At 39.6% G+C, this 27,886-nt stretch overlaps 1 protein-coding gene across 2 annotated transcripts in view; it reads left to right on the top strand.

Moving 5' to 3' along the window:
• CSMD1 (CUB and Sushi multiple domains 1) overlaps positions 1–27,886 on the top strand; it is a 2,045,798-nt gene that overhangs the window by 1,984,940 nt on the left and 32,972 nt on the right. For both annotated transcript variants that reach the window (XM_005562521.5, XM_065518732.2), the window contains exons 55-57: positions 18,837–19,025; positions 23,150–23,323; positions 24,164–24,346. In XM_005562521.5, the coding sequence (XP_005562578.3) occupies positions 18,837–19,025; positions 23,150–23,323; positions 24,164–24,346 (546 nt within the window). The remainder of the gene's footprint in view (positions 1–18,836; positions 19,026–23,149; positions 23,324–24,163; positions 24,347–27,886) is intronic.

Genomic DNA, 27,886 nt, shown 5'->3' with positions numbered 1-27,886 from the left:
ACTCAGAGGCTGAGCAAAGACTCCTAGCTCTATTTTCCCCTAAAATGCTAGTGCTGTCAGGATCAGAATGTTTGGGATTTGACCAACACACGAATGAAACCCAGTTCACTCAATTGACCATAGGGCAAAATGCAAAGGAAACCAGGGTTGGGGGTAAAGCCAGTGTCCCTGCCTCCGCTGAGCCCCAGCCCCTGACCAGACGAGGGAACCACCCCACTTAGATAGCCCAGGGACATTGGTCAGTCCCAGATGCACAAGGGTGAGCTTTCATTTTATCCAAACATGGTCTCCCTCAAAAAATAAAAACCAAGAGAGGAACGTAGTTACCGATTTCACCTGAACTACAACTTTTCTTCTTCTTTCATTATATTTGTGTTTGTTTTTCCTTTAATAATTACATGGAGGCCGGGCGCGGTGGCTCACGCCTGTAATCCCCGCACTTTGGGAGGCTGAGGTGGGTGGATCATGAGGTCAGGAGATCGAGACCATCCTAGCTAATACAGTGAAACCCCGTCTCTACTAAAAATACAAAAAATTAGCCAGGCGTGGTGGCGGCACCTGTAGTCCCAGCTACTCGGGAGGCTGAGGCAGGAGAATGGCGGGAACCCAGGAGGCGGAGCTTGCAGTGAGCCAAGATTGTGCCACTGCACTCCAGCCTGGGGGACAGAGCGAGACTCCGTCTCAAAAAATATCTGATGTGCAGAATTAGGGTTGAAATGATCTCTTTCGCTTTAGTTTCACAATCACAAGGAGTAAGAGGAAATGCAAAACACTGCTGTGTTCTCATTCTAGCATAATTCAACCTTTTGGGCAGTTGAACTCTTATGACTGGCAACTGTGCAGTGGTGTTTTAGGAAGTATAGAGCAGGGCCTAGCAAAATAGGCTCTGAAGCTCAAGAGAGCCAGCGGTGACTCTGTGTGGAGGCCACAGGACTCCATAGGGAGCAGAGCTGAGTTTACTGCCTAGGCCTGATTCTTCCAGAGTCAAACATGCCCCACTCCGCCCTCAGCTTCTCACAGTCGTGTGTGTGTCTATTAGCAACGTGCTTCATTTCTTTACTTAGTAACGTCATTATCTCAGTGAAATTCTAACATTGGAGATCTTGTGGGTCATCATCCTGATAAGAAGCTGATTTCCTTTGTAATCTCTCATTTTTAAAAATATTTGAGCTCAAATATGTTAACATTGCATTTTAAGATGGTAAATTATTAAATTACATGTTTATATGGAATATGTAAATTACATCATATGTTCAGCGTGTTATTTTTCTTAGGATAAAATGTCATCAATTCTTTTTTTCCCATTAAAGTCCTCCTTTTCTCTGTTGAATGAGTAAATACATTCATAATAAAATGTTTCATTTGGAGATAATTATAGATTCCCAGGCGGCATTAGGTATAATACAGAGAGGTCCTTTTTATCCTCTACCTACTTTCACCCAGTGGTAGAATCTTGCAAACTTAGAGGACATTAGAACAACCAGCATATGGACATTGATGTGGTCAAGATAGGGAACGTCCATTGTCACAAGAATCCCCCTTGCTCCCCTTATAAACACACCCACACATCCCAACCTCATTCTTACTTCCTGGCATCCACTAACCTGCTCTCCACTAACCTGACCTTCTCCCTTCAAGAATGTTCTATAAATGAGTGCAATCAAGTGGTGTGCAGCCTTCTGAGAAGGACCCTTTCATTCAACATAATTCTCCGGAAATTCATCCAAGTTGTGGCCTATGTCAATAATTCAGTCCCTTTTTTCGGTGGAGTAGAATTTCATGGTACCGATGTAACAGTTTGTTTCACCATTTACCCACTGAAGGACGTCTGGGTTGATTCCAGACTTCACTGTCACAAACAATGCTGCTATGAGCTGTTATGAACAGGATTTTGTGTGGTTATAAGTTTTCGTTTCTCTAGGAAAAATGCCCAAGAGTATAAATGGTACTGCGACATATGGTGTTTGTAAGTTTGGTTTTATAAGAAACTGCCAAGCATTTTTCCAGCATGGCAGTACTGTCTATCATCCCTACCGACCATGTGTGGGTGATGAAGTTTCTCCACGTCCTCTCCAGCATTCGGTGCGGTCCCTCTGTCTTATTTTAGCTTTCTTGATAGATGTGTGGTGACAGCTTTCTGTGGTGTTCACTTGCTGTTTCCTGAAGGCTAACGATGAGAGTACCTTGTCTGGTGATTATCTCCATCTGTACCGTGAAATGTCTGTTCATGCCTTTTGCTCACATCCTAATGGAGTAGTTTGGATTTTTTTGTTTGTTTTTTAAGATTGAGTTTCAAGAGTTCTTTATTCTATGTAATAGTCGTTTGTCAGGTATATGATTGGCAAAATTCTTCCCAGTCTCTCGTTTGACTTTTCTCCTCTTCACAGGGTCCTTCGAGCAGCAGAAGTTTTAAATTTATCATCTTTTCTTTTTATGGGTCATGGTATTGATGTCAAGTCTAAGAATTCTGCCAACACCTAGATCTTGATGTGTTCCTCTATTTTTTCTATCACTTTGCCTTTGATATATTTTGAAGTCTATGATCCATTTTGTGTTAATTTCTGTATAAAGTCTGAGATTTAAATAGCATTTCACTGTTCTTTTTTTAACCTATGGATATTCAAGAGATATTGGTTTTAAATAATTAAAAAGAAACATTATCAGGAAGGGCTTCTATGTTTCTAACCCAAAGTAAAAAAAATTAAAAATTGAATGATAAAGGTGTCTATAAATAATTTTCTGAATTAGATTTTTTAATTAATTGACCTTATAAAAACTTTGCTGTTTCTGTGTAGCTGTACCCACTTTCCATATAAAGATAAAATGTTGATGGCTTTAATTTCTACATTTGCCACACATGAGTTATTTTTCATAAAAGTTTTCGTCTTTTAGTCAAGAAGTATCCATTTTCCTCTGTGAAACATGGCAGTGGTATCCTGTGAGTGGGCACGACGGCATGTGGGGAACTGGTGCTCATTTGGGGAACTTTCCACGGCCCCGGCTGGGTTGTCAGCATGACGTCAGCACCTGTGTCCTCACCACAAGAGCAACAACAGCAGATGCAGACTTCTGTGTGTGGGGAAAGAATCCAACTTTCACAAGAAAATATTACTCTGAAAATTCTTATCCATCAGTTCCCTTTAATTTTATGCCTAGCAGAATGACCCAGAATGACTGTCAGCAGTCAGTACTCACGAGCTCAACTTCTTAGGCTGCTTCTTTTGTTGTATGAATGCTGTGTTCTTTCTTTTCTTTTCTTTTCTCTTCTCTTCCTTTCTCTTCCTTTCCCTTCCTTCCTTCCTTCCTTCCCTTCCCTCCCTCCCTCCCTCCCTCCCTCCCTCCCTCCCTTCCTTCTTTTTTTCTTTCTCTTTTGAGATGGAGTTTCCTCTGTTGCCCAGGCTGGAGTGCAATGGCACCATCTCAGCTCACTGCACCTTCCACCTCCAGGGTTCAAGTGATTCTCCTGCCTCAGGCTCTCAAGTAGCTGGGATTATGCCACCACGCCCGGCTATTTTTTTTTTTTTTTAATTTAGTGCAGATGGGGTTTCACCATGTTGGTCAGGCTGGTCTTGAACTCCTGACCTCAGGTGATCCATCCACCTAGGCCTCCCAAAGTGCTGAGATTACAGGCATGAGCCACTGCACCCAGCCTGTTTTCTTACTTTCAAAACCACCGTTGATGATAACGTCACGAGCCTTGTCTGCTTTCTTCAGTGCAGGGGAGTAACTCCGGGCCAGCGTGAGGCTGTAAAGGCTGAGATGGGAGCTGTCTTCATTGTGGCACACAGTCCACCTCCTAAAACTTTATCCACACTCATCTTTTAAAACATTAAAAACAAAACCAAAAGCTTCCCTTTGTATTTTACACTAGAGAATTGGATCTGTACGTCCCAGGAGACCTTTGAGTGCTTCCTTCATTTTAATGAAAATTCCGCTTTATTCTTGCTTTTGATGAAAAAAAGATGGATCCTTCTCTTCAAGTAATTGGAAGCTGACTTCCTAAAAAATATTTTTAAAGTATATGCAGTTGGCGTCTGGGAGACACTGAGACTTGGGCTGTGGTTTGCCCCGATGCTCCTCTTTTCTGACAGGATCAGGAAGGTGGTGCTGGACAGGGACAGACAGCAGCCCCTCTGCTGCAGTTAACAGGATATTGGCAATAAATGCATTGAAGAAGGAAAATATAACCTTATCTTCAACAAGGGGGATGATTTAGAAAACCCAGACAGGCAGTCCACACCCTTTTGTTGCTTCAAATTTTGGAAAAGTGTCTCCAATTTAAAGGACTTCACTAACTAGAAGTGGCCTCTCTACATTGTTTTTAGTTTTAAAACACACGTTAAAGTTCACATAAGTGTATACAAAGGGTATATACACTTCTAATGAGTAAAAAAATCTGCTTTGAGATTCACGAGTACTGGATGAAGCTCCAACACTTGATATTGGACAATCCTTTCTTTCGATGTTTATTTTATTCTTGGGATAAAATTCAGCCAGGCACAGTGACTCATGCTTTTAATTCCAGCACTTTGGGAGGCTGGGGCAGGCAGATCACTTGAGCCCAGGAGTTTGAGACCAGCCTGGGCAGCATAGTAAAACCCAGTCTCTGCAAAAAATACAAAACTTAGCCAGGTGTGGTGGTATATGCCTGTAGTTCCAGCTAGTCAGGAGGCTGAGAAGGGAGGATCCCTTGAGCCTGGGAGATTGAGGCTACAGTGAGCCAAGACATGGCATTTCCAGCCTGGGCAACAGAGCAAGACCCCATCTCAAAGGAAAAACAGATAGTATAAAACTAGACCTAGTTTGTTGGGCATGGTGGCTCACGCCTATAGTCCCAGCACTTTGGGAGGCCGAGGCGGGCAGATCATGAGGTCAGAAGTTCAAGACCAGCCCGACCAACATAGTGAAACCTCATCTCTACTAAAAATACAAAAAATTAGCTGGGCATGGTGGTGCGCACCTGTAATCCCAGCTACTCGGGAACTCGGGAGGCCGAGGCAGAAGAATTACTTGAATCTGGAAGGTGGAGATTACAGTGAGCTGAGATCACACCATTGCACTCCAGCCTGGCTGATAGAGTGAGACTCCATTAAACAAACAAAAAACAAAAAAACAAAAAAATTGACCTAGTTAACCATTCTAAAGTGTACAGTTCAGGGGCACTTTCGCCATGACCATGTTGTGTAACCGTCACCTCTGTCTAATTCCCAGATGTTTCATCACCCCAAAAGGAAACCCTAAGCCCATAAGCAGTCCCCATTTCCCTCCCCCTCCACCTCCCATCAATAGTGCCTGCTATCCAGCTCCATGGGTTTGCCCATTATGAATGTTTCTTATAAATGAAATCATTGAATCTAAGGTCTTTTGTGCCTGGCGTCTTTCACTTAGCATAGTACTTTTGAGGTTCATCCATGTTGTACACGTATGAGCATTTCATTCATTTTGATGTTTTTATTTTTTGAGATGGGGTCACACTGTGTCATCCAGGCTGGAGTGCAGTGGTGTGATCTTGGCTCACTGCAGCTTCTGCCTCTCAGGTTCAAATGATTCTCCTTCCTCAGCCTTCCGAGTAGCTGGGACTACAGGCGAGAACCCCCATGCCCAGCTAATTTTTGTATTTTTAGTAGCAACGGGGATTTGCCATGTTGGTTAGGCTGGTCTCGAACTCTTGACCTCAAGTGATCTGCCTGCCTCGGCCTCCCAAAGTGCTGGGGTTAAAGGTGTGAGCCACTACACCCAGACCATTTTTATGGTTTAAATAAGATTTTATTAACCCCTCTTACTTCACTTTCATTCATTTAGTTTCATCAATGACATGCTTGGACTGGACTTATTAAGAGTGTGGTGTGTTTGTGTGCATGTGTGTGTGGGCGTGTGTGTGTGTGTGCATGCATATGTACTATTCATGCATGTGTTTCTTTTAAATCATGTGAATATAATTAAATATTGAAAGAATGGATACACACACAAAAATTTAAACAAAATGGTTGTTTCTCATATGGAATATTTAAATTTGTTACACTTACACTGATTTAACATATTTTTAAGCATCTACACTTGACAGTAGAGTAGGAAATAACTTCAGGTTTTCATTGTGTAGTCATCTTCTTAAATGAAATTTCCTGTGACTTTTGTACTCACTGCCTCTTTTTAATAGGTAGAATTTATTAAAAACACTTAGCACCATTTTCCCTCTGTGAGTTTTCATGACTACTGAAGTTCTCAGATGGGAAATACAGCCATGGACCAAATGCTATTTATGTATTTAAACACAGGAGTACTCTTTTCTCCAACATCTATTACTTTCACAACATTTGAATACTTCAGTGACTCATATTCACTCACATTTTTGCTTTTTCTAACAAAAAGGTATGTTTCATTAATCAATTAACAAGTTTTACTTTCAAAAATGTTCGCTCATAAGGAAACAGCAATTTTGAACCATGTCTATTGTTAAAAAAATTTAAATTCCAGGTTGTTTTTGAAAGAAATGTTTTCTCTTCTCTAAGATTTTTCAAAAGTCTTAGGATAAGGCCATATCTATGTTTAGAAAATGATTCTGGTTTCATTTTGATGACTATAAACTTCTGTACGTTTTATTATTTCCAATTAACTCATTGATTGCATTGCCAAAAAAAAACTCCAACAGTGACAGTTTCATTCATAGATGTATATTTAGTATGTCTGAATTCTTACCCTGTTACAGAAATTTAAATAATTTATATACCCTAAAAGCTCTAAATTTATCAGTGTGCCATGTTGCGATTTTAAATGGAAGAAAATTGAGTGTCCTAATGTAGTTTGTATATAAAGTAGTAAGTACCCTTAATGCCACACCCTAGAAATAATTGGCCTGTTGAAGGACAAGACGTTAGGAAAATCACCTTTTAGATGACGTATGTTGTATAAGGTTTTGCTGCCAAAAGATGTGAGCTCAAGTTTGTCTGAACTGGTGTATCTGCAGTAGCAGTCAACTGCTATTGCTAAGATACCACATGGAAAGCAATCTACAACTGAAGGGAAAAGATCGAGTTAAAATATGGGAAAGGCGGTAGATAAAGACCCCAGCAGTTCTGTGCTTCCCAGGGACGATGCCTCTGACCAATGAGCTCACCTAACAGATGCGAAGTTTCAAAGTATCTCATTTGCTCAATACCTTGCACAGCTCTGGACCAATGTGCTATAGGTGAATATGTGGGGATTAGCATCGCTTTTCGCTCTTCCAGGGTAGAGAGCATCTTGCATTCATAACAAAATCCTCAAAGCTCCTTTGTTCTCACTCTCCCCAGAAAGCAGGCGTCTACCGTGTCTTATTTAGGAGCGATGAGGAATGGAATGGCTCACAGAGGTGTCCCCAGTTTCTTGTTCAAAACCTCCTGCTTTCCCTGATAATGTGGGTGTTCTGGTCAGCTTGAAAATTAGCAAGTCGATCTTATCATCTATATAATATTATTATATAATAATGCGTTCAGAGAGAGAGTGTTACTTGTAAAGTCAGAGGCCATGGAAAATGGGGAATGGGTTTAGGAGATGTCCTGAAATGTATCAACCGATGCTGAATGAAATCTTGTCCCACTGTCTCTAGCACCAGGAGGCTTTGCTATACATGAAGTATTTATTGCACACTCTGGTAAATATGGCTGAAACAATCACGTTAACTCATTCAGCTCTCAGAGGAAAACATGAAATTCGCACATCTACAAGAAACCGTGAGGACCGGAATGGTGATGGGAAGACAGATATTAGTGTCAGCCTTTTGCTCATGCAGCTGCAAGGACTTAAGGAAAGATTCAACAGCTTTAATCAAACTCTTTTCTCCTCCTTGTGGGACAGAAAAAAATTGCATGACTGACGGAACGATTGAGAATGAATGCCCACAAATATTGTCCCAGTTACCTCCACACAGGGGGACAGCACAATTATGTCTTGAGGTCTTAGGTGTATCAGAACGTTCTGTATCCATCTCCCTAGAGCCTTCTAGGCCATGTAATGCAGCATTTGTTAAGCGCCTACCATATCCCAAATGATGTGCTAGACACTGTCAATGCAATTCTTCGTATCTTTAAGTAGATAACTATGCAGACGACCAGAGGAGTTTGCTAGCTAGGAAGACTCACCCAATCTGCCGTGGCATCTGTCCGTTTGACACAAAACATGTTCTTGCAGAACGAGAGATTAACTGAACTCGAAAGAGTGGGCTTTTAAGTATCAAAAGCTTTTTTTTGTATCTAGGTTCCACTTTCTTCTAATTTATCCCAAGGAATAGAAGAAGAAATTAAACACCTCGCATTTATTGATCATTCTCAGTGTTCCAGACACTGTCTCTGGTCCACTAGATACCGTGTCTGTTGCACAGCTTAAGCAAATTCGATGATGCATTTTAAACTCTTCAGGATTAATGTAGCCTTTATTTTTTAAACTTCCTGCCTTTTCCTAGAAAAATGGAAACAAAGTTAATTTTAAAATAGAAACAAACTTAATTTTAAAACTTAGTTTTCAAAATTTTTCAAATATATCTGACGAAGCAGGGGATGGAGGAGGAGGTTAATGGACCGTCACTGGCATGTCAGGCTGGTTAGAAGTCTGGGGTCATCGCTAGCAGTCTGCCTGCTCTAGTTTTTTATTATTCCATATTGTTTTGTTTTGTTTTATTTCTGAACTAAGATACAATCTAGTACACAGAATTTATACGCATATTATTAAAACCAGAAAAACAATATTTCAAAGAGGACAGGCTCATAAAGATGATGAAGCTTCAGGAAGAAATGGCATAAAACTCAAAAACCTTAAGTAAAAAAAATAGCTGAACAAAATTGCCAGGGATTCTTGCTGTTTACTGCAATATGGTCTGATTCTGACTGTGTATGCTTTTTAAAATACTCTCACAAGAGTTGTAGAGTGTTGTGTCTCATGTAAGCATGCTGTTGTCTATGCATTCTTTTCTCAATTACTACCTAAGATTCTCAAGTGTGTAATCTGAAGAAGTCATTGAGTGTGGCCCTGGTGCAGCACTTAGTTAGTTAATGGCACAAAACAGAAACCCCACCCCAAATTCTGAAACAGAGCCCCAGGTAAATCTGTGCTACTATGCGGCAGAATTAGATATAGATTTCTACAATGTCTACCTCACCCTGGGTAGCCTGCTTATTCTCAGGTTCAACCCTGCACAGGATGAAGCTCTATCCAGCCCTGCAGTGCTTGTGATAAATTAAAAAGCTCGGATTTAGGAGACTAAAGAAAATTCATTCTACTCAGCCCAGTAACACTATCTTTGCAAATAAGATTAAAAAAATAAATAAAAGAAGGTATCCCTTTTATTAGTAGTAGTATCTTTCTGGAAGAAATAATTTATACAGTTGAAGATGTCATAAGAAAGAATGAAAACAAGCATCTTCAGGTTTATTTTGAGAATCACATTTTCCTGCTCAACTGGAGGCCCATGTTTCTCTAGAGGAGCTTTCTTGGAATCTTTGTCCGCTATTCTAAAATATGTATCACTATGCCTAAGAGTCGAGCCAGTTCAGTGAGGGACCAATTAGATTTACCAGGTCTCACATTGTTTCAGAATGATTCACATAATGTTTCCTTGCTTTGTCTAATAATTTGTGTATTGTATGCAAACATTAAATATTATTTTTTCTTTTCTTGTCATAATTTTGTAGGATTGGGTGTTTAGACACATATAAAACCTGTGTCCCGATATGCTTATGTACATAAGCATAAAGAAAATTAAGAAAATATGGGGTTAGTGAATGTTCTGTTAGGATAGAGGAATCAAAAAGGAAACAACCACAAAAACTTCACTAAAGAATCATTATGGGTATAGTTGTACTAAAGTGTTAATGAAAAATTGGATATAATAACGTATTCTCAAAATGTTAAAATAGTAAAATTTTAAAATTAAAGGAAATGTAAGCTAATGTTAAAATAGCTAAAATAGCTATTTTAATAACTGGGGAAAATAGGTTTTAGGAAAAATAGCTAACTCATGCAGGGCTTAATAGCTAGGTGATGGGTTGACAGGTGCAGCCAACCCCCATGGCACACATTTACCTATGGAACAAGCCTGCACATCCTGCACATGTATGGCAGAACTTAAATGAACCAGTTGCAGTGATGTGACTTCACAAAGCTCCTCCTGGGCTTTAGGAAGTGGATAGGAAGGAGCTTGCCAAGAGCAGGAGGCTGGTGTGAGCCCAGGGACCCTGAGGCGCCAGTCTCCCCGAAGCTGCCCTTATGTGCGCTGCTGGCAGGGTGTGTCCCCTGGCACAGAGGGAGACGGTGATGAACCCTCATCACTCTTGTGCTTTGGGAAGACCCCTCTCATGGGGGCTTTCATCCTCCGATTTTATGTTAACTTAAAAGTCAAGTGTTCATTTCTCATAATGCAGTGTATATTCCTTACAGCAAAATTTGTGAGTTATATCCGAAAAGAAGTACTGTATCAATCATCTTTCAAACTAGTAGTGAATAAGCTTTGAATTTTAGAAAAGGTATTGTAGATTTTATTGCATTTTATATATTTCTTACATATATAGAAATATACTTCTTTATATATTTCTTATATAAATATATTTATGTATGTATTTCTTATACATAAACATATTTCTATGTTTCTTATATATTTATATGTTTCTTATTTATATATATTATACATACACACATAAGCTTACATATAATCTCTATGGACTCTTTTTATAACCTGCCTTTTTATGTAATTATATATCATGAAGAATTTTTCATGTCAAGAATTATCCTTATTATAAAATTAATACCTCTTCAATTAAAACTTTAATACCTTGTAGAGTTAACATGCCTTTCTTCTTGACCTGCAAATGCTAAACGAGGCCCTTAATATAAGCTGTTTATTATTTTATCAGTAAGATATGATAGAAAAATACATCCAAGGCCTGGAAACAATATAGTTGGAGAGACCATTAAGAATTAGTTCTAACTTTGCCTTAGGGCTGAGTTAAAATCAGTTAAGAGGGAATTCACTTGCAAGAGTCTCTAAAGTCAAGATTTAAATATCAGTATGCAGAGTACTTGCATATGCCATTTCCTTGTGTTATTAGGTTGGTGCAAAACTATTGCGGTGGCAAAAACCGCAATTACTTTTGCACCAAATGAATATTTCATGCAATCTTTTTCCTTTACATTAGGCATATTTTCTTTGGTAAAAAAAATCAACTGGGGAAAATATTAATATCCATGTAGGACTGAGAGGGAGTGTTGCTGAGTACAGAAAACACAGTCTTAGGGGTTGATCTGATATGTGTTGGCACCCATGCCACCTAGTCCTAGCTGCAGGTCTTAGAGTTAATGCTCGACTTCCTGGGAGAACAGCAGTTTCATTTTATGAAGAATCAAGGAAGTGATGTAGCCACAGTGCCCTCTTCATAGGTTTCTGAGAGCTCCAGATAAACTGATGCTTGGCCAAGGGCCTGGCAGACAGTGAGTCCTCAATGAATCCCAATTTCCTCTTCGAAGTTTATATCATCGCAGGAAAGTCAGGCAATCAATTACAATTGTCAGTTACCATCGATTATAACATATTTCTTTTATCACACCTAAAAGTCAAAACTATAGCTGTAACCTAGTTATCAGTTGTTGATAAAAGATAAAAATATGTAACTTTCATATATTTGAAAATAGTCATTTTTTATTGTTGTTACTGTGTTTTCTTTGTGGCCAGCAATCTTGCTTAATTTAATTTTGGTTCATTCAGTTAGTGAACAAATCCAGAAATATTTATTGTATGCAATACACTGACTATTGCATAGTTATCTGTATTTTTGTCCTCTAAATTTTCTGTAATTTATTCTATTGAAAAGTTGTAAAAAATCATATTATTGCATAATCATATTACAAAAAAATTTTTATGAGTGCTTTTAAAAAATGTGTTGAACTAATTTTTATGCCTTTTCCTGACTGCCCAAGAGTTTACGTGGCTATTTTTACATTACAAAGCTTAGTTTCTTGTTTAGTATTTTCTCTTAATGATCAAGTTTTTAATACACTTTAAAAGAAACTAAGAAAGAAGAAGGAAAAGGATGGAACACCAAAAAGAAACTTAAACAGGCTTTAAGTTTTTTTAAAAATACGAAAATATGGAGACAGCTTCCTCCCTCCCTCCCTTCCTTCCTCCCTCCCTCCCTCCCTTCCTTCCTTCCTTCCTTCATTCCTTCCTTCCTTCTTCCATGGAGACAGTTTTCTCCCTCCCCAACCCCCTTCCTTTTCCCCTTCCCTTTTCCCTTCCCTTCCTCTTCCCTCCCCTCCCTCTTCCCTCCCTTCCTCTTCCCTTCCCTTCCTTCTTTTCGATAATAATATGCTAAGAATATAGAAGGAGCAGTTCAGAAGCCACCGGGGCCTCCTGGAGCACATTTCTGGTTTCCTTGTAGACTAAATTGAAAGTACCAGACCCCTCCACCTGTTGCCCCCGACAGCTATTGTTAAGAGAAAGCAACTTCTTAGGGCCTTGCCTGATTTCCCACTGAGTTCGTTGAATGAAGCTGAGTCACACTCTCCTATGACTTTCTTGCTTATATGTAAATCAGTTTACAATTTTTGTTGGAACAGTACCCTTTAAACTTTATCAGTTATACTTCACTAAAGATTTTTTTTTTAAGAAAACTAAAATTTCAAAAGAAAACTATAAGGAGTATTGCTTACGTAGTGTGTAGTGACTTTAAATATAACCTTTGTAAGGAAAGTGGTGAAACAGTGTAGCAGTATCAACCACAGTCTCCTGCCTCAGTTATATGTGGAATACATCATGTATTTTGCATGTTCCTGAACTAGGTAGAAGCTACTGACACAGGCATGATGCGGCCACAGGAGTCTTTTTGAAAACAAAATAAAGCTTTGAACATGGTATATTTCCAGTCTGCCTACAGAATTACAGTTTCTATATTCTGTACACAATTTTTGTAACTTAAAAATTGTGTCACAAATTTTATATTGGGACATATAATGATTTTGAGTCACTTTAAGGCCAATGATCATCTTAAAATAATTGTTTCTCTGCCAAAATTTTAAACTCACATCTGATTTGTTCCAGTCTCTGTTCAGAGTTAACTGTTAACTTAAAATTCAAACTTAAAGAAGTTATACTTTAAAAATTTTCAATGTATTTTTTAAGTTGGGTATGAAAACCTCTTGTCAGGGTGATGTGTAGTCAAACGTGTTGGATTAAATACGTGCATAAATGTGTGTGAGTTAAAAAACACAAACAGAATCTGAAGTCGATGGTGGTATAGATGATTGAATAGTTTATTACCTCTGAACCCATGTGCTTTGCACGGGATGCTGGGCTTGTTGGGATTCCTGACTTCCTAGACCCAAAATTACCACTATGCATCTCTGAAAACTTATATTTGCTCATCCTCCCTGGCCTGTCATCCAGTACTAATGAAGTAAAGGCATAAGGATGGTAACAGTGGTTCATGACTGTAATCCCAGCACTTTGGGAGGCCAAGGCGGGTGGATCAGGAGGTCAGGAGTTCAAGACCAGACTGACCAACATGGTGAAACCCTGTCTCTACTAAAAATACAAAAATTAGCCAGGCATGGTGGCAGATGCCTGTAATCGCAGCTGCTCAGGAGGTTGAAACAGGAGAATTGCTTGAACCTGGGAGGCGGAGGTTGCGGTGAACCAAGATCACGCCACTGCACTCCAGCCTGGACGACAGAGCAAGACTTGGTCTCAGGGGAGGGGGAAAAGTAAGTAAATAGCCCCAATGCACAGGTTTCTTTAAATCCCATGCTCCTCCCAGCATCCTGCCCCTCCCTCCTGTGCGTTTGCTCCACTCCCAGTCACTGCTGTTCAGGGTTACCCCAGTGAGTGGAATTTGACAGACGTGGATCAGACCTTTCCTGTGAATCTGATTTGAGGCGGCGACATGAACGGATGGTCTCTCACTGCACCTCCAAACATTTGGAAAGTTGCCGTTTATTCTCAGAATGTCACTCACAGCCATGTAAAAACAGAACTGCACTAAGTTGGTATTTTTCTTTCTTTGTAATTAACAGTTTTCTATTTGCTCGGGAAACAGGAATTACCAGTTCATACTAAAACAGTGTATTTCTGCCAATTTTGCTTACTTAATATTCGTTTATTTTTAATTTCACATAAAAGCTTAGCCCATAGCATTTAGTTTTTAAAGTTTAATCTGACAGTTTCTATTTTACTTTTCCTTTATGTGTAATAATTATATAGAAATTTTAAAACTAAGCTTTATTTCCATGGTTTGCCTTTCAAAATAAACACACATAAGAACAAATTTGGCCCCAGGCAGAACTTCCACAAAAATAAGCAGTGAGGCGAGAGGTCAATCATAGTTGCTTATACTTTCTTCAGAAACCATTATGCTTGTAGGGAACCATGCTAATGCCAAAGATTGGGAAGTGCTTTACTTTGGGTTACAATTAGATTTACAATTTTTATCCAAATTTTGGATATACAAGTGAAAGGCCACGGTTGTGCTCTAATCATCTCAGAGCCTTTAAATACAGTCTTACCTACATTTTAATTATCATTAACTAATACATTTTAGTGGATAAATAAATGAAGTTAAAAATATACAACGGAAACAGATTCTGTTTGATGTAAGAACTGATTATGAACAATTTTTCTAGAAACAACAGAAGAAACTTGGAATTACATTATCTAATTGAAAAGCAGTTGAAGTGTTCACAGTGTTTCCTCATCACGTAACAGGCTGGAATCAAATAGATACGAATCCCGCAAAGTTACATCAGGAGTTGTGCTGCCCACAGAGCCCAGCGTCCGTGCCATGGAGAGGATACCAGACTCTTGTGCGATGCCCTGTCACTGCCCTTCGCCTTAGAACCAAACTGCCTAGAAGAGACCAGTGTGCAGACAGCTGGCTGCATTTCTATTGGTCAACAGCTGGAGAAGGAGCCTGGGATGGGAATGTATCACGTTTCTCTGTCATTAGGGAGATTTTCAGGAAAACGCGGCCATTGCTTTGGGTTCTGGAAAGAAGCAAGGATGTGGAGCAGACCTTGCTTCCTGTCCCCAGGAAGAGAATCAAGAGGAAAACAGCTGGTTAATGAGCGTATGGCTGGACAGGGCAGCTCCTGGAGGGGGAGCCGCGGTCAGAGTGCAGGTGCTCTGCTGAGACCTACTACGGTGTGAGGCGTGCCACGGGAACAGTGATCCATCACAGAGCTGGAAAAACTGCTCGAATAATTCGCCCTCAAATCTCAAAACACAGCATTTCCATGCTTCCTTCATCAGGCGATCAGTACGTTCACTTAACTGAGAATGGGGACATTACTGGATCAGAAGGACCTCCATGGTCCTCAAGAAAGTTTGAAAGAGAATAAACAATAGGACCTTATGTTTATCCATATTTGTTTTTTTGTTTATTTGTTTGTCTTTTGAGACGGAGTCTCGCTGTGTCACCCAGGCTGGAGTGCAGTGGCATGATCTCGGCTCACTGCAGCCTCCACCTCCTTGGTTCAAGTGAGTCTCTTGCCTCAGCCTCCTGAGTAGCTGGAATTACAGGCCCCCACCACCACGCCTGGCTAATTTTTGTATTTTTAATAGAGACTAGGTTTCATCATGTTGACCAGGCTGGTCTCGAACTCCTGACCTCAAATGATCTGCCCGCCTCGGCTTCCCAAAGTGCTGGGATTACAGATGTGAGCCACCACACCTGGCCTCTTATCCATATTTGTATGTCAACTTGAGCATCTTTAAGAAGACATGTCTGAGTAAGGAGTGAATATAGAGTAGAAAAAATGACTTAATGAGTCACCTCTAGAATCCTATCGAGGGCTAAGATTTCCAGCTGGTCCTCTCCAGGAAAAAGGGATGGGGTGCCCCTGGGATTCCTGTCACCAAGGAATGCTGATGCCTTTTATTATTATGCTATACCAGACGTGTTCAGGAGTCCTGATCCTTGTGTATTGCTAGTTCAATGGTCGTTGTGACTTTGGACCTGTTATTGATCCCTGTATTAATTTCTTCTTTTACCCTTCCACATACCCAGCTGTCACCTCAGAACACAGCCTGTGTGTTCATTTGAACTTCTTCACACTGGGCTGAATGTATACAAGACATCAGTGTTCTCATTCCTCCCAGCTGACAAAATCAGGTTCCACGTCAGGTTTTCACACATGGAAATCAAGTCTTAGTGTATTGGGCGGTAAGATGTTACAATGAGGTGCAGCTGTCTAGAGTGAGCCTCTTTATTTCTTTCTGGCACGTTACCTTATACTTAACAGCGTGTCGTGAACCAGGTCTGGAGTGGCTGCTGGTGGGCCTGACATATCTCCACACCATGAACCTCACTGGCAATTTCTCCTTCTAGTTTACAAACCAACAGGTCGCCTGTCAGTCACATAAGCCTCTTTCCACCAGATCCCTGGATAGGAATTGTTCACATAGAAACTGGGAAAACAAATACAGATGGGAAAGGTGCTTGTGTGGATTGGTTGGTCACTAACAAACTCTTTTGGCAGATACATTCTACTCTGTATGGTAAAACACACCCATTTGCAGCAACGGTATGGAAGTTCTATCATGGATAAATAAATCAGATTATTCCTGCCCTGTTTTTCCTCCAGCACATGGATGCAGTTGAATCTTCTAATGGAGCCTCAGAATGAAATAGGAAGGAATATAAAGAAATACTTAGGACTGCGACTCTATGCAGGACTGAAGAAGTGCGTGAGCAGATTTAGAGTATTTGTATCCATGCTTCTTCCATTTTAAGGATCCACCCAGTTTCCCCACAGGAGCTCAAGGAATATTTATTGCTGTCAAACATCTTTTGCTGCTCAATATTTTAAGGATAGTGAACTAGGTAAAGGAAGGGGTAGGAACTTAGGGCTTAGCATTTTAACACATACCCTCCAAGCAGCTCTAATGCAATGTAAGTTTGCAGAATGATTTCCAAGAATGAGGGGTTTATTGTCTCCTATGCACCTCTTTCCATGGCAAGATAATTTTAGTCCATAGTTTCAGAACAAGGTTATGAAACTCACATATTATAAATCCCCCTTCACCAGCCATGGTAAAACTCAGAGAATATTTGGTTCTCTGCCTTCAAGGAGAAGGGTGTGGTTGGATCCTGTTGTTACTGCACCGATAAATAAATCTCTGCCAGTGAACTTTTAAGAGAGGCTGAGCCAAAGAGAAGATGAAAATGATAAGAGGAGAGAGAGAAGGAAGAGAGGGATGGAAGAAGAGGAGGAGAAGGAGGAGGAACAGAAGGAGAAGGAGAGGACAAGGAGGTGGAGGAGGAGAAGAAGGAAGAGGAGGAGAAAGAAAGGACATGGAGTAGAAGAGGGGAGGAGGAGGAGAAATGGTGGCATCAGCTCAATCTGGCCTTTGGCATCCTGGGCCATTTGGTTTCTCTCAGGCATCCTAGTGGGAGATGGTCAAAGTGGCTTTTTTTCCACTCATTTCTCTGCTTTGGCAACAAACACAGTTTGAAATTATTTTTGGACAGTCTCCTAAGAGTGACATAAGCACAAACATAAACACAGAAATATCTTTAGTGTTCCAGCCCGGGACTGTCCGTCTCCTTATGAAAGTGCGGCATCGGGGAGCTGAATCCATCTCTTATGCTCAATGTAAGAATGGGACAATGTGGGTATCTTCCAGGTTATACAAATAATCACATTTTCAAGTTAATTAGGTTTTCTCACATTAGGTAATTCCTGCTATTTTAGAGATTTGGTTACAATTGTATTGCAGATGCAGTGCCCTGTGGGATCTTAAAAATACTTGCCCGAACTTCACACATGGCTTTTTGTTTGTTTTTGCTTTTTTGATTCAAAAGAACTCAAGACTTTCTTCTGTAAACTCAGGGTTGTTTTAAGAAGCAGAGAACATTATTCTACGGCACTAAAAGGGAACACTGTAAGCCTTGATTCTGCCCTCTGCCTTCCTTTTTTGAATAGAGAAGAAATAAAACACACAGTTTGGGTACAGGGTTTGCCTTCAGCTTCTGGGACTCATGATGTGCAGAGGCTGCCCGAGATTCATTTGCACAGTGCTTTTCTGAGCCAGAAATATCTGGAGAGACTGTGGCCTCTGGAACAGCTGCCTCATTCACTGGTGGGGTGGGTCAAAGCATGAGGTAATCAGAGTTCTTTCTCTTCCTCTGCACCTGCAAAAGCACATCGCTAATTCCCTCGCAGACGCCAACAGGCATTCAGGCTAACGCCTTTCAGAGGAACCAGAGCGTGTCCTGCACGCCACAGAAGACTGCCTCCCCACGGGTCTGTTTCTAAAGGGAGAAGAGGCCTAAATCAGAGGCTGGCTTGATTTGCATTTCTATTAGGTGTTGATGGAATAATTTTCATTTTTAGTTGCGTTCTACATAGAGCCAAATTATTTTAGGCACACATATTAAAGCACTAATGCACGTAGGTGTGTATGTGTGTTGGGGGGTGAGTAATTACCGTGCCACAGACTGTTCTAAACCACCACACTTGAGTAAAAATATTTAAACGAACCTCAGCCAGTTCTATCTGACCATTATTAGAACGTAAAAACTTAACCAAGGAAACTAATTTTCAGAATTTACATTGAAAAAACGTTATTAGGAAATAGGGGAAATTAGCCTCGTGTGAAAAATTGCTATCGTGGTCTACCAGTTGTTGACACCTCTTGAAGAAGAGTAGCCCAAAGCGGTTAGTAGAATTCATCCTGAGAGTGGAATTTCGTGAGCCTCAGCCATCATGTTGTCAGTTTCTGAATTTTCTAAAATGATGAGGAATTCGCCTTCATTTCTGATCTGTTTTGTCTGTTATTTCTAGCTATTTCTAAATGGTGTCTGAAATGTTTTATTTTCTAGTGGTGAACTGTTCCGATCCAGGCTTTGTGGAAAATGCCATTCGTCACGGGCAACAGAACTTCCCTGAGAGTTTTGAGTATGGAATGAGTGTCCTGTACCATTGCAAGAAGGGATTTTACTTGCTGGGATCTTCAGCCTTGACCTGTATGGCAAATGGCTTATGGGACCGGTCTCTGCCCAAGTGTTTGGGTAAGTCAGGGTTATTCCCGATTTCTGTGCACAGACCCCTGTAAGGGTACCATCAGCAGAAAATTCTGCAAGTATATTTTAAAGGCACTGAATTTTAATTCCCTCTGCTCTCTCCCATCACTGAATTTTAATTCCCTCTGCTGTCTCCCGTCACTGAATTTTAATTCCCTCTGCTCTCTCCCATCACCAATTGTAGGAGTTTGTATGATAGCTGTAGATAGACTGGCCAGAAATCACCAAATACAACTTAAGCAAATTCAAGGGGCCGGGGGACGCTGGTATGCTCAGGAGAAATGACGCAGGTAATTGGATACCACTTGGACAATGATGCTTTTATCTCCTTCTCTCACGGCTTGCCTTCAGCCTCAGCCTACCAGGTAGGCCTGGCCCACACAGCTCAGACACGGCGGCCAGGACCTCCCCACCAGGCATCTCCCAACCTTACTCTCACTCAGCTCAGGTGGGCGAAGGGCTCTGGTGTGGAGTTTCTGTCTGTTGACCTGGCATCTATAGCCAAAGAGGGGAGTGCTGTGAGACCTGATTGGGTTTTGTGAGCATTCCTGGTATAGTCCAAGGTGACTACAGTAAAAACCTCATATCCTTGGGGTATATACCAAGTAGTGGGATTGCTGGGTCAAATGGTATTTCTTATTCTAGGTCTTTGAGGAATCGCTACACTGTCTTCCTAAATGGTTCAACTAATTTACATTCCCACCAACAGTGTAAAAGCATTCCTATTTCTCCACAGCCTCACCAGCATCTGTTGTTTCTTGACTTAATGATAGCCCTTCTAACTGGCATGAGATGGTATCTCATTGTAATTTTGATTTGCATTTCTCTAATGATCAGTGATGTTGAGCTTTTTTTCATGTTGTTTATTGGCCACATAAATGTCTTCTTTTGAGAAGTGTCTGTTCATGTCCTTTACCCACTTTCTAGTGGGGTTGTTTTTTTCTTGTAAATTTGTTTAAGTTCCTTGTAGATTCTGGACATTAGACCTTTGTCAGATGGATGGATTGCACAGTTGTCACCCATTCTGTTGGTTGTCTGTTCACTCTGATGATAATTCTGTAGGTTCTCTGTTCACTCTGATTATAGTTTTTATTTTCTGTGCAGAAGCTCCTGAGTTTAATTAGATCCCATGATACATGCATGCGTATGTTCACTGCAGCACTATTCACGATAACAAGACATGGAATCAACCCAAGTGCCCATCAGTAAAATACTGAATAAAGAAAATGTGGTACATGCACACCATGGAATATGATACAGCCATAAAAAAAATGAGATTATGTCCTTTGCAGGGACATGGATGGAGCTGGGAAGCTTAACCTCTGCAAACTAATGCAGGAACAGAAAACCAAACACCACAAATTCTCACTTACAAGTAGGAGCTGAACAATGAAAACACATTGACACCGAAGGGGAACAACACTCACTGGGGCCTGTAGGGGGCAGTGGAGGGAGAGCATCAGGATATAGCTAATGCATGTGGGGCTTAATACTTAGGTGATGGATTGATAGGTACAGCCAACCACCATCGCACACGTTTCCCTACATAACAAACCTGCACATCCTGCACACGCATCCCAGAACTTAAAATAAAAAATAAATAAATGAATAAAGTTGTTAAATCTTGTTTTTCTTTTCTTTCTTTTTTTTTTTTTTAAAAAAGCTCATATCCCGATAGTAATTGGCTTGTGAATTGAGTCCTTAAATCAGGGGAAGGGATATGGCTCCAGAAAATGAATGTGCTCTTCTGGGCAGAGAAAATTATAGATGATCCCTATGGCCCCTCTTAAAAGCTTGTTATCAGTGTATTATAGACCATGAAGATAAGCAAAAATACATCATTTTAACCAAATAGCCAAAGTCTTCTTTTCTTTTCACTTGAAAAATCAGATCGGCTGTTAAAGAGAATCGTGTTTTAAGATCATAGTCTGAAGATTTAGGAAAAAGTGTCACTCTCTTTAGTCTTTTTGAAATTAGAAGGAAAGCAATACTTAAAATCAAAATCCGATCTTTGTCCTATGCATTTTGCATCCATAAAGAAAGTGGAGGCCAGGTGCAGTGACTCACTCCTGTAATCCTAGCACTTTGAGAGGCCGAGGAAGGTGGATCTCTTGAGGCCAGGAGTTCTAGATCAACTTGGACAACCTAGCCAGACTCCATCTCTACAAAAAGTAAAAAAATTAAAAACTAGTGGGACATGGTGGCACATGCCTATAGTCCCAGCACATTGGGAGGCTGAGGTAGGAAGATCACTCAAGGCCAGGAGTTATGATTGCATCACTGCACTCCGGCCTGGCTAACAAGCAAGACCCCATCTCTTAAAAAAAAAAAAAATATATACAAACGAGGAAGGAAACGGCAATTACATTATCAGTCGGGTCTACCACACACACACTAAAGGTAATAATGCCTCTTGTCTTTTCAGTTATAGCATTGTGAAGTGTATTTTGAGAATGGGTTAGTGTTGAAGATTTTTTTTTTCTCCAAGTGAGTTTCCCTCACATTCCTCTAATCTACACAGAAACTCGTCTCAAATTCTGACTTTAACAATACAATTAATTTCTGTGGAGAAAGACAGTGATAACTTTCAAAACAATTCTCAGCCTTATGTAACAAAATTGCATCTATAAATGTGTTACGATCTTCATCAAATTATATCTGCGTTCTCATCTTCCTTTTGCTTTCACACATGGGAATTTTCATAGAAGTTGGTTTAGTTCTGTTTTTGTCTTTCACAGAACATTTCTTTCATGTCTCCCCTGGCTTGTGTGAGACTTCCATTTGTTTTTGTACCGATGCTGATGTGCTTCAGATCTTCAGGAGCTGGGGTTTAGCTGGCTCTCCTTCTCCTAGCTGGCCAGTTCCCTCGGCTTGGTGTCATTCACAATTGGAATTGCTGTGACTTTGGGAATCGAAAGATCTTGGGGGAGCCTTTGCTTTTCCGTGCTCTAGAGCAGCTGAGCTCTGTGTCTTATTTTGCTGTGATATTGTTTCACTGAAGGTTAACATTTAAATAAAATATAAATTTCATTTCAACTGGAAATGGTCATTGATCCAGCATTTCACTGTTTCAGGTCTAACTGGCTTCTTTTAAGGACTCTATGTGGATAAAATCTAGTTCTCCAGTGAATCAATGTCCACGCAAGACAGAAAGTGAGGGCTGATGTGACTCGGGGGATGGCGGTGGCTTCCAGGCATTCAAATCTCCCCCTCTGGTTGATAACCCTTCTGGGTGTCTCGTTACCAAATGGAATTCCTCTAGGATACTGAAGTGGTCACCTTTGAGTGATTCCTTGGTAGTCTCAATTCAGTTAGTTCTTTTTGCATATAGATAAAAACTTGTCTATTGCTAGCCCTCATTTGATACTGTACAGTAAAGGAAAAATAAATCTTCACTGTCCTATATTAATCTGGATTACAGAATTTGCCTTTTTGAAGGATATTTATAAATAGAGTTTGGGCCTGATTTGGTATAATTGTAAGGAAATGAATAGAAATACTGAGAGGATTTTACGGAACAATTTGAGGAATACATTAATCAATAATTTAGTAGTATTATTTTACTTATCCGTCTTAGACTGCCCCTTATTCAAAGAGAAATGGTTAGAATGGTTTTCTTAGACTTGTGAACTTGAAGATTAAGCAGATTTGACAAAATTATGTCCCCAAGCAAAGCATATGATTGTCATATTAACTGAAAAAATTGTGGAAATAGTTTTAATGGATCCGTGTTACTTACTTAAATTTCCCATAATACTGTTCATTTGGAATATAGTTAAGGGTCGATGGAAAAATGTAGGCAGTATGGCTATCTCCTTGAAAATCCACATGTCAATTTCCACCATAAGCAAAGCTACCTTAACAAAACAAAACAAAAACATCATCAACAGAACCTCTCCTTTTCAGTAAACAAATTAGGGGAGGAAGCGTCATCTGAAAATTGGTCTTCATCACAAATTACATAAGGGAACTGTAGGGCTATACCAGAATATTTAGGTGTTTTTCTTTAATAGATGTTACCGATACGGGTGTTTCTATGGGAGATCTGCCAGTACAAAGTGGTTTAACTGGAAGGATGTACTGATTTGTTTTATTTTCTCTTTTTTCTTAAGCTATATCATGCGGACACCCAGGGGTCCCTGCCAATGCCATCCTGACTGGAGAGCTGTTTACATACGGCGCCACCGTGCGCTACTCATGCAGAGGGAGCCAGAGTCTCATAGGCAATGACACGAGAGTGTGCCAGGAAGACAGTCACTGGAGCGGGGCACTGCCCCACTGCACAGGTAAGGGGCCTACAGGTAAACTGACAGAATTACAGGCGTCAAATAACCTTTCCAATAATGATTTCAGATAACGATGATTTACAGTTATTTCAAATGCCCTATAATTATGCATCTCTTTGAAATGATTATCATTCCATTTCTAGCCAAATACAACTCTCTTATAGATATTGTCTTCATCTTCGCCATAATCGTTAGACACCATCACTTTAAATGCTCTCCTCCAGGATTCTTGGGAGTGTCTGGATCTTATTTGCAAGGAAGCTGGCCGGCCCTGCCTCCGTGTGTCCCTGTTTGCTCTTTATTCTTTTTTATGTGTTTAATTTTCCCCACCTCTATCATCATTAACCACGTGTCCTCTTTGAAAAAAAATTATCTTTATTTTTTTCATGAATGTTTCTTAAACAATTAAAATTCAGCGAACCAGCAACTCTCTGGATACAATTCTGAAGAATTAAACCTCTCATTTGCCTTTTTTTTTTTTTTTTTACGTTCCCAGTTTACCTAAAGCCCCGTTTTCCTTTTGCTTTCTGTACCTACCTTTTCAGTGAAGACTTGATACATTTACCATTCCCAGCATTTTCCTCCTTCCAGAGGAAATGTCATTTATTCATTTGAATAGGCTATTGTGAATTTAGTAACACAGGAGCAACATCCTAAATTCTTTCATTTTTAGGGCTGTCACAAGGAAATCATTTCTTACAAGATTGCCAGAATGTTGTGTAACCATAACTCATGTCAAACACAAATTTCAACAACTTTTCATTATCTGTAAATGTAACAACTCTGCTTAAAACAAGTCTAACACAATTATGCATTGTCATATGTGTTTATTTTCAACAGGAAATAATCCTGGATTCTGTGGTGATCCGGGAACCCCAGCACATGGGTCTCGGCTTGGGGATGAATTTAAGACAAAGAGTCTTCTCCGCTTCTCCTGTGAAATGGGGCACCAGCTGAGGGGCTCCCCTGAACGCACGTGTTTGCTCAATGGGTCATGGTCAGGACTGCAGCCGGTGTGCGAGGGTGAGTAGCCACAAGCCTTAAGGTCTACCTTGAAAGTTAAAACCACACAATTCATTCTAAAATGGCTGGCAAAATTCTACAAAACTTATAGGGATTTGTACTATTTATACAGTTAAATCTTTCCCCCCCAATATTTGTGAAAGCATCATCAGAAATCATGACTGGGTGCGTGAAAGTATTCCAAGTGTCCACAGGTCCCATCACACAGATGCTTGTTGTTTGAAAGTTCATAACACGAAAGCTTCTAATCTTCTCCCAGTGATAATCTGTATGTGGTGTTGTCAGCGTTTTCTAGATCCTGGCGGTGAGTGGGTGGGGTTCCAGAGCAGCGAGTAGGACCAGTGCAGATCACTGATGGGAATTTCTGCAGGCTGGAAGCAGGCTTCATTCACACGTCATTTCCAATCTATTGGTGGTCCATGTGTGGAGCACTGTATTTCACAGGAATCTGGGGTTATATTCTATGAACTATTTTGGAGTGGGTCTACTTGATTCTAATGTTTGAGAGGCATCATAGGAAGTGGTGGTAGGCTCCAGTAATGACAGTAAGAATTGCCACAGACACGTTATAGACACCACACTGTGTATCAGAAATGTAGCCTCAAGCAAATGTGAACTGAGAGGTGATGGTAACCATGTATTCGGTGTTCAAAACTCGATTTAGAATTCAGACAGATAGGACTGTAAATGTTAGGAATTCTTTACAAGCAAACTTCTCAATTACATTTTGAGTCTAAAACGTTTATACAAATTAATTCCGTAGTATTTTTGTATGTATGAAACACTTTCCATATAACTTGGCCAACTTGAGTAAGCTCACATACACACTATCATTATGAGAAATTTAACTCAAGTTTCTTTAATCTTCATTTTTTGTACTTGACTATTCTGTCTCCACTTCTGCCTTTATTGTATTATACATGCTATATGGATAAAAAGAAATAAAATATGTATATGATCTATCTATATTATAAACCTATGTAGCATTAATTTCATATATAAAATAATGCTACATATGAATATATGAACAATTGTGCATATATTTGCATATTTATATCTTATATTTGCCCACGCATAGTGTATATATTTATTCTCAAAGACTATTTTCGACTATATATGTGTATATATGCACATAATATAGGCATACACATATGTGCAAACAAACGTGATAATCCAAGAAAATTTTTTACTCTGAATTGCCTCTTCACAATCAAAGTAGTGTAAATCTTAAGACTAGGCCCTACAAAAGTTGTCTTAGGTCAAATACCACTGATTAGTAGTGAGAAATGGTTACCCGTAGTCATGAATTGCAGGATCATACTTTTGTTATTGACTAAAGTATGACACTATAAATTGATGTACATTTTTTAATCAAATGCAAATTTTTTCAGTTCCCTCTCATCTTGTAGAGATTTCAGTATTAAAATTTGCACATGAGGGCAGTTTTCTCACCAGAGAAAAAAACCAGAGTGTTTTCTACTCTGTCATATAGTACTTTAGGTGTGCAGTCCTATGGGATAAACCATTATCAGCACTATTTTAACAAGGAGATCTTCTATGCTTCCTGATATGAGGCACTGAAAAGAGACATTGTCATGTCTTTGGTATTGCCACTGAAATGCATAACCTGAATCGAATCCTGAAGCAGCAGCAATAAAAACCCCCAAAACCCTAAGGGCATGCAACAAATCAGCTTGCCTGTGCTCCTGAAGAAATGTCAAGTTCAGAAAAGACACATTCTGAGCGCTTCTTTCAGACGTAAGAGACTTGATACATGCAATGTGTGGTCTTGGATTGGGTCCTACACTGAGCAAAACAGAGTTATGAGAGGTGTTACTGAAACAGTAGAATCTGACCCTGAGATGATCTAGGTGGTGAACTAACACATGACCTTAAGGCAACTATTAAAAATATGTTCAAGAGCTTGAAGTAAATTAGATTATGGACGTGTATGAGACAACATTGCATCAAAGTTACATTTCACGCTTTTAATAATTGTATTATGGTTATGTAAAGAGAATGCCTTTGTTCTTAGGAAATACATACTGATACATTTAACTCTAAAGAGTCATCATGTCTGTAACTTACACTCAAATACTTTAGAAAATACATATTTAGAGAGAAAGAGAGAGAAAAAGTGAGCAACATGTAAACAGTTGGTGAATCTGACTAAAAGGTGTGTAAGAATGGCTTATGATATTTTTGTGAAGTTTGTTTAATCCTGTAATTATAACAAAGTGTGGTGTTACAAAAATGTTGCCAATAAATTAAAACAATTTCCATAGTAAAATTTCAACGTTTCTATTAAATCACATTTGACAGTAGCTTCATGTATCTGTAGCGTTTATCATTCAGGACTTTTGAAAAGCACCACGGTTTGTGAGTTGTGACATTTTGTCTTTAGACCTGATTCTTTGTAGTGATCACAACGTCTTGGTTCTGGGTCTTAATTCTCTTTTGTTTGAGAAAAGAGAGGCTGAAAGATCAATCATCGGTAGTATTTTAATTGAAATTTAAAATATTTCCTCAATAGTTACAAAGAGGGCTGGATGTCAATAAGTGAATGCTGGAATAATTATTCAGACTTTATAGATAGAATCTGATGCTGATGAAAACCAGAACTGTCCTTCTGTTGTCAAGAGTACTCAATGCAATCATTGAGCCAAAACCCTGGTTTGCAGGCTGAACTTGGTGTGTGAAGAGCAGACTCTGACACTCCCAGAAAGTGGAATATAAAATATTCTATCAAAGATGACCATTCACCTTAGACTGTACATTCAATATCATGTTTACTTCCAGTATTTCAGTTTTGAAATCTTAAAAGATGAACAAAATTAGGACAGTTGAGGGTGAGCCATGTCTTTCCTTAGAAATCTCCCATCTTTGGGGCTATGAAGGCACAGTATGAGTTCTAGTCCAGCAAAGCACACATCAATCAATTTATTTGAATGAGAGCTTAATTGTGTTTCACTTCCCAATCCATCTAACTCAGGCAGTGCGAAGTATTTTTAAAATTGTATTTTGCTTTCTAAAGTTAGAAATTTATACTTCTATGAAAAAACTTGGAAACTTAGCCCTTAAAAGCTGCATACGCAAATAAGTTATAAAATGTTGTAATGCTGAAAATATTTCTCAAATATGCCATGCTCCACAAAACTCACTGCTTCTAAAACTGCATTATATGATACAGACATCATGGGAAGCTGAATAAGCCCACTGCAATATATGTTACAACCAATAAGGCAACAAATTATGTATAAAAATCATAAAATCAGTGACTGAGCATACACACACACCAGCAAAAATTTGAAATACATTTTGGAGAATCTGTAGCTTTTCATTTTGTTCCTTGTTTGTTATCATAGGTCCAAATCACTGAAGTATGAGTTACTCTCAATGAAAAAGGATGTAACCAGTGGTTGCATGTCTAGGAAGCATAGCTTCTATGACTAGCTATGACTTAACTAATCCCCTAGTTAAGATTATTTCAAACCTGATGAAATTATGTCCTCTAAACCTGTCAAAAAGTTAGATACAAAA

The sequence above is a fragment of the Macaca fascicularis genome, chromosome 8 (genome assembly GCF_037993035.2).
Source record: "Macaca fascicularis isolate 582-1 chromosome 8, T2T-MFA8v1.1".
In the NCBI taxonomy this organism is placed as follows: domain Eukaryota; kingdom Metazoa; phylum Chordata; class Mammalia; order Primates; family Cercopithecidae; genus Macaca; species Macaca fascicularis.
Note: the sequence above shows the minus strand (reverse complement) of the source record. Positions and strands in the feature narration are given on the sequence as shown.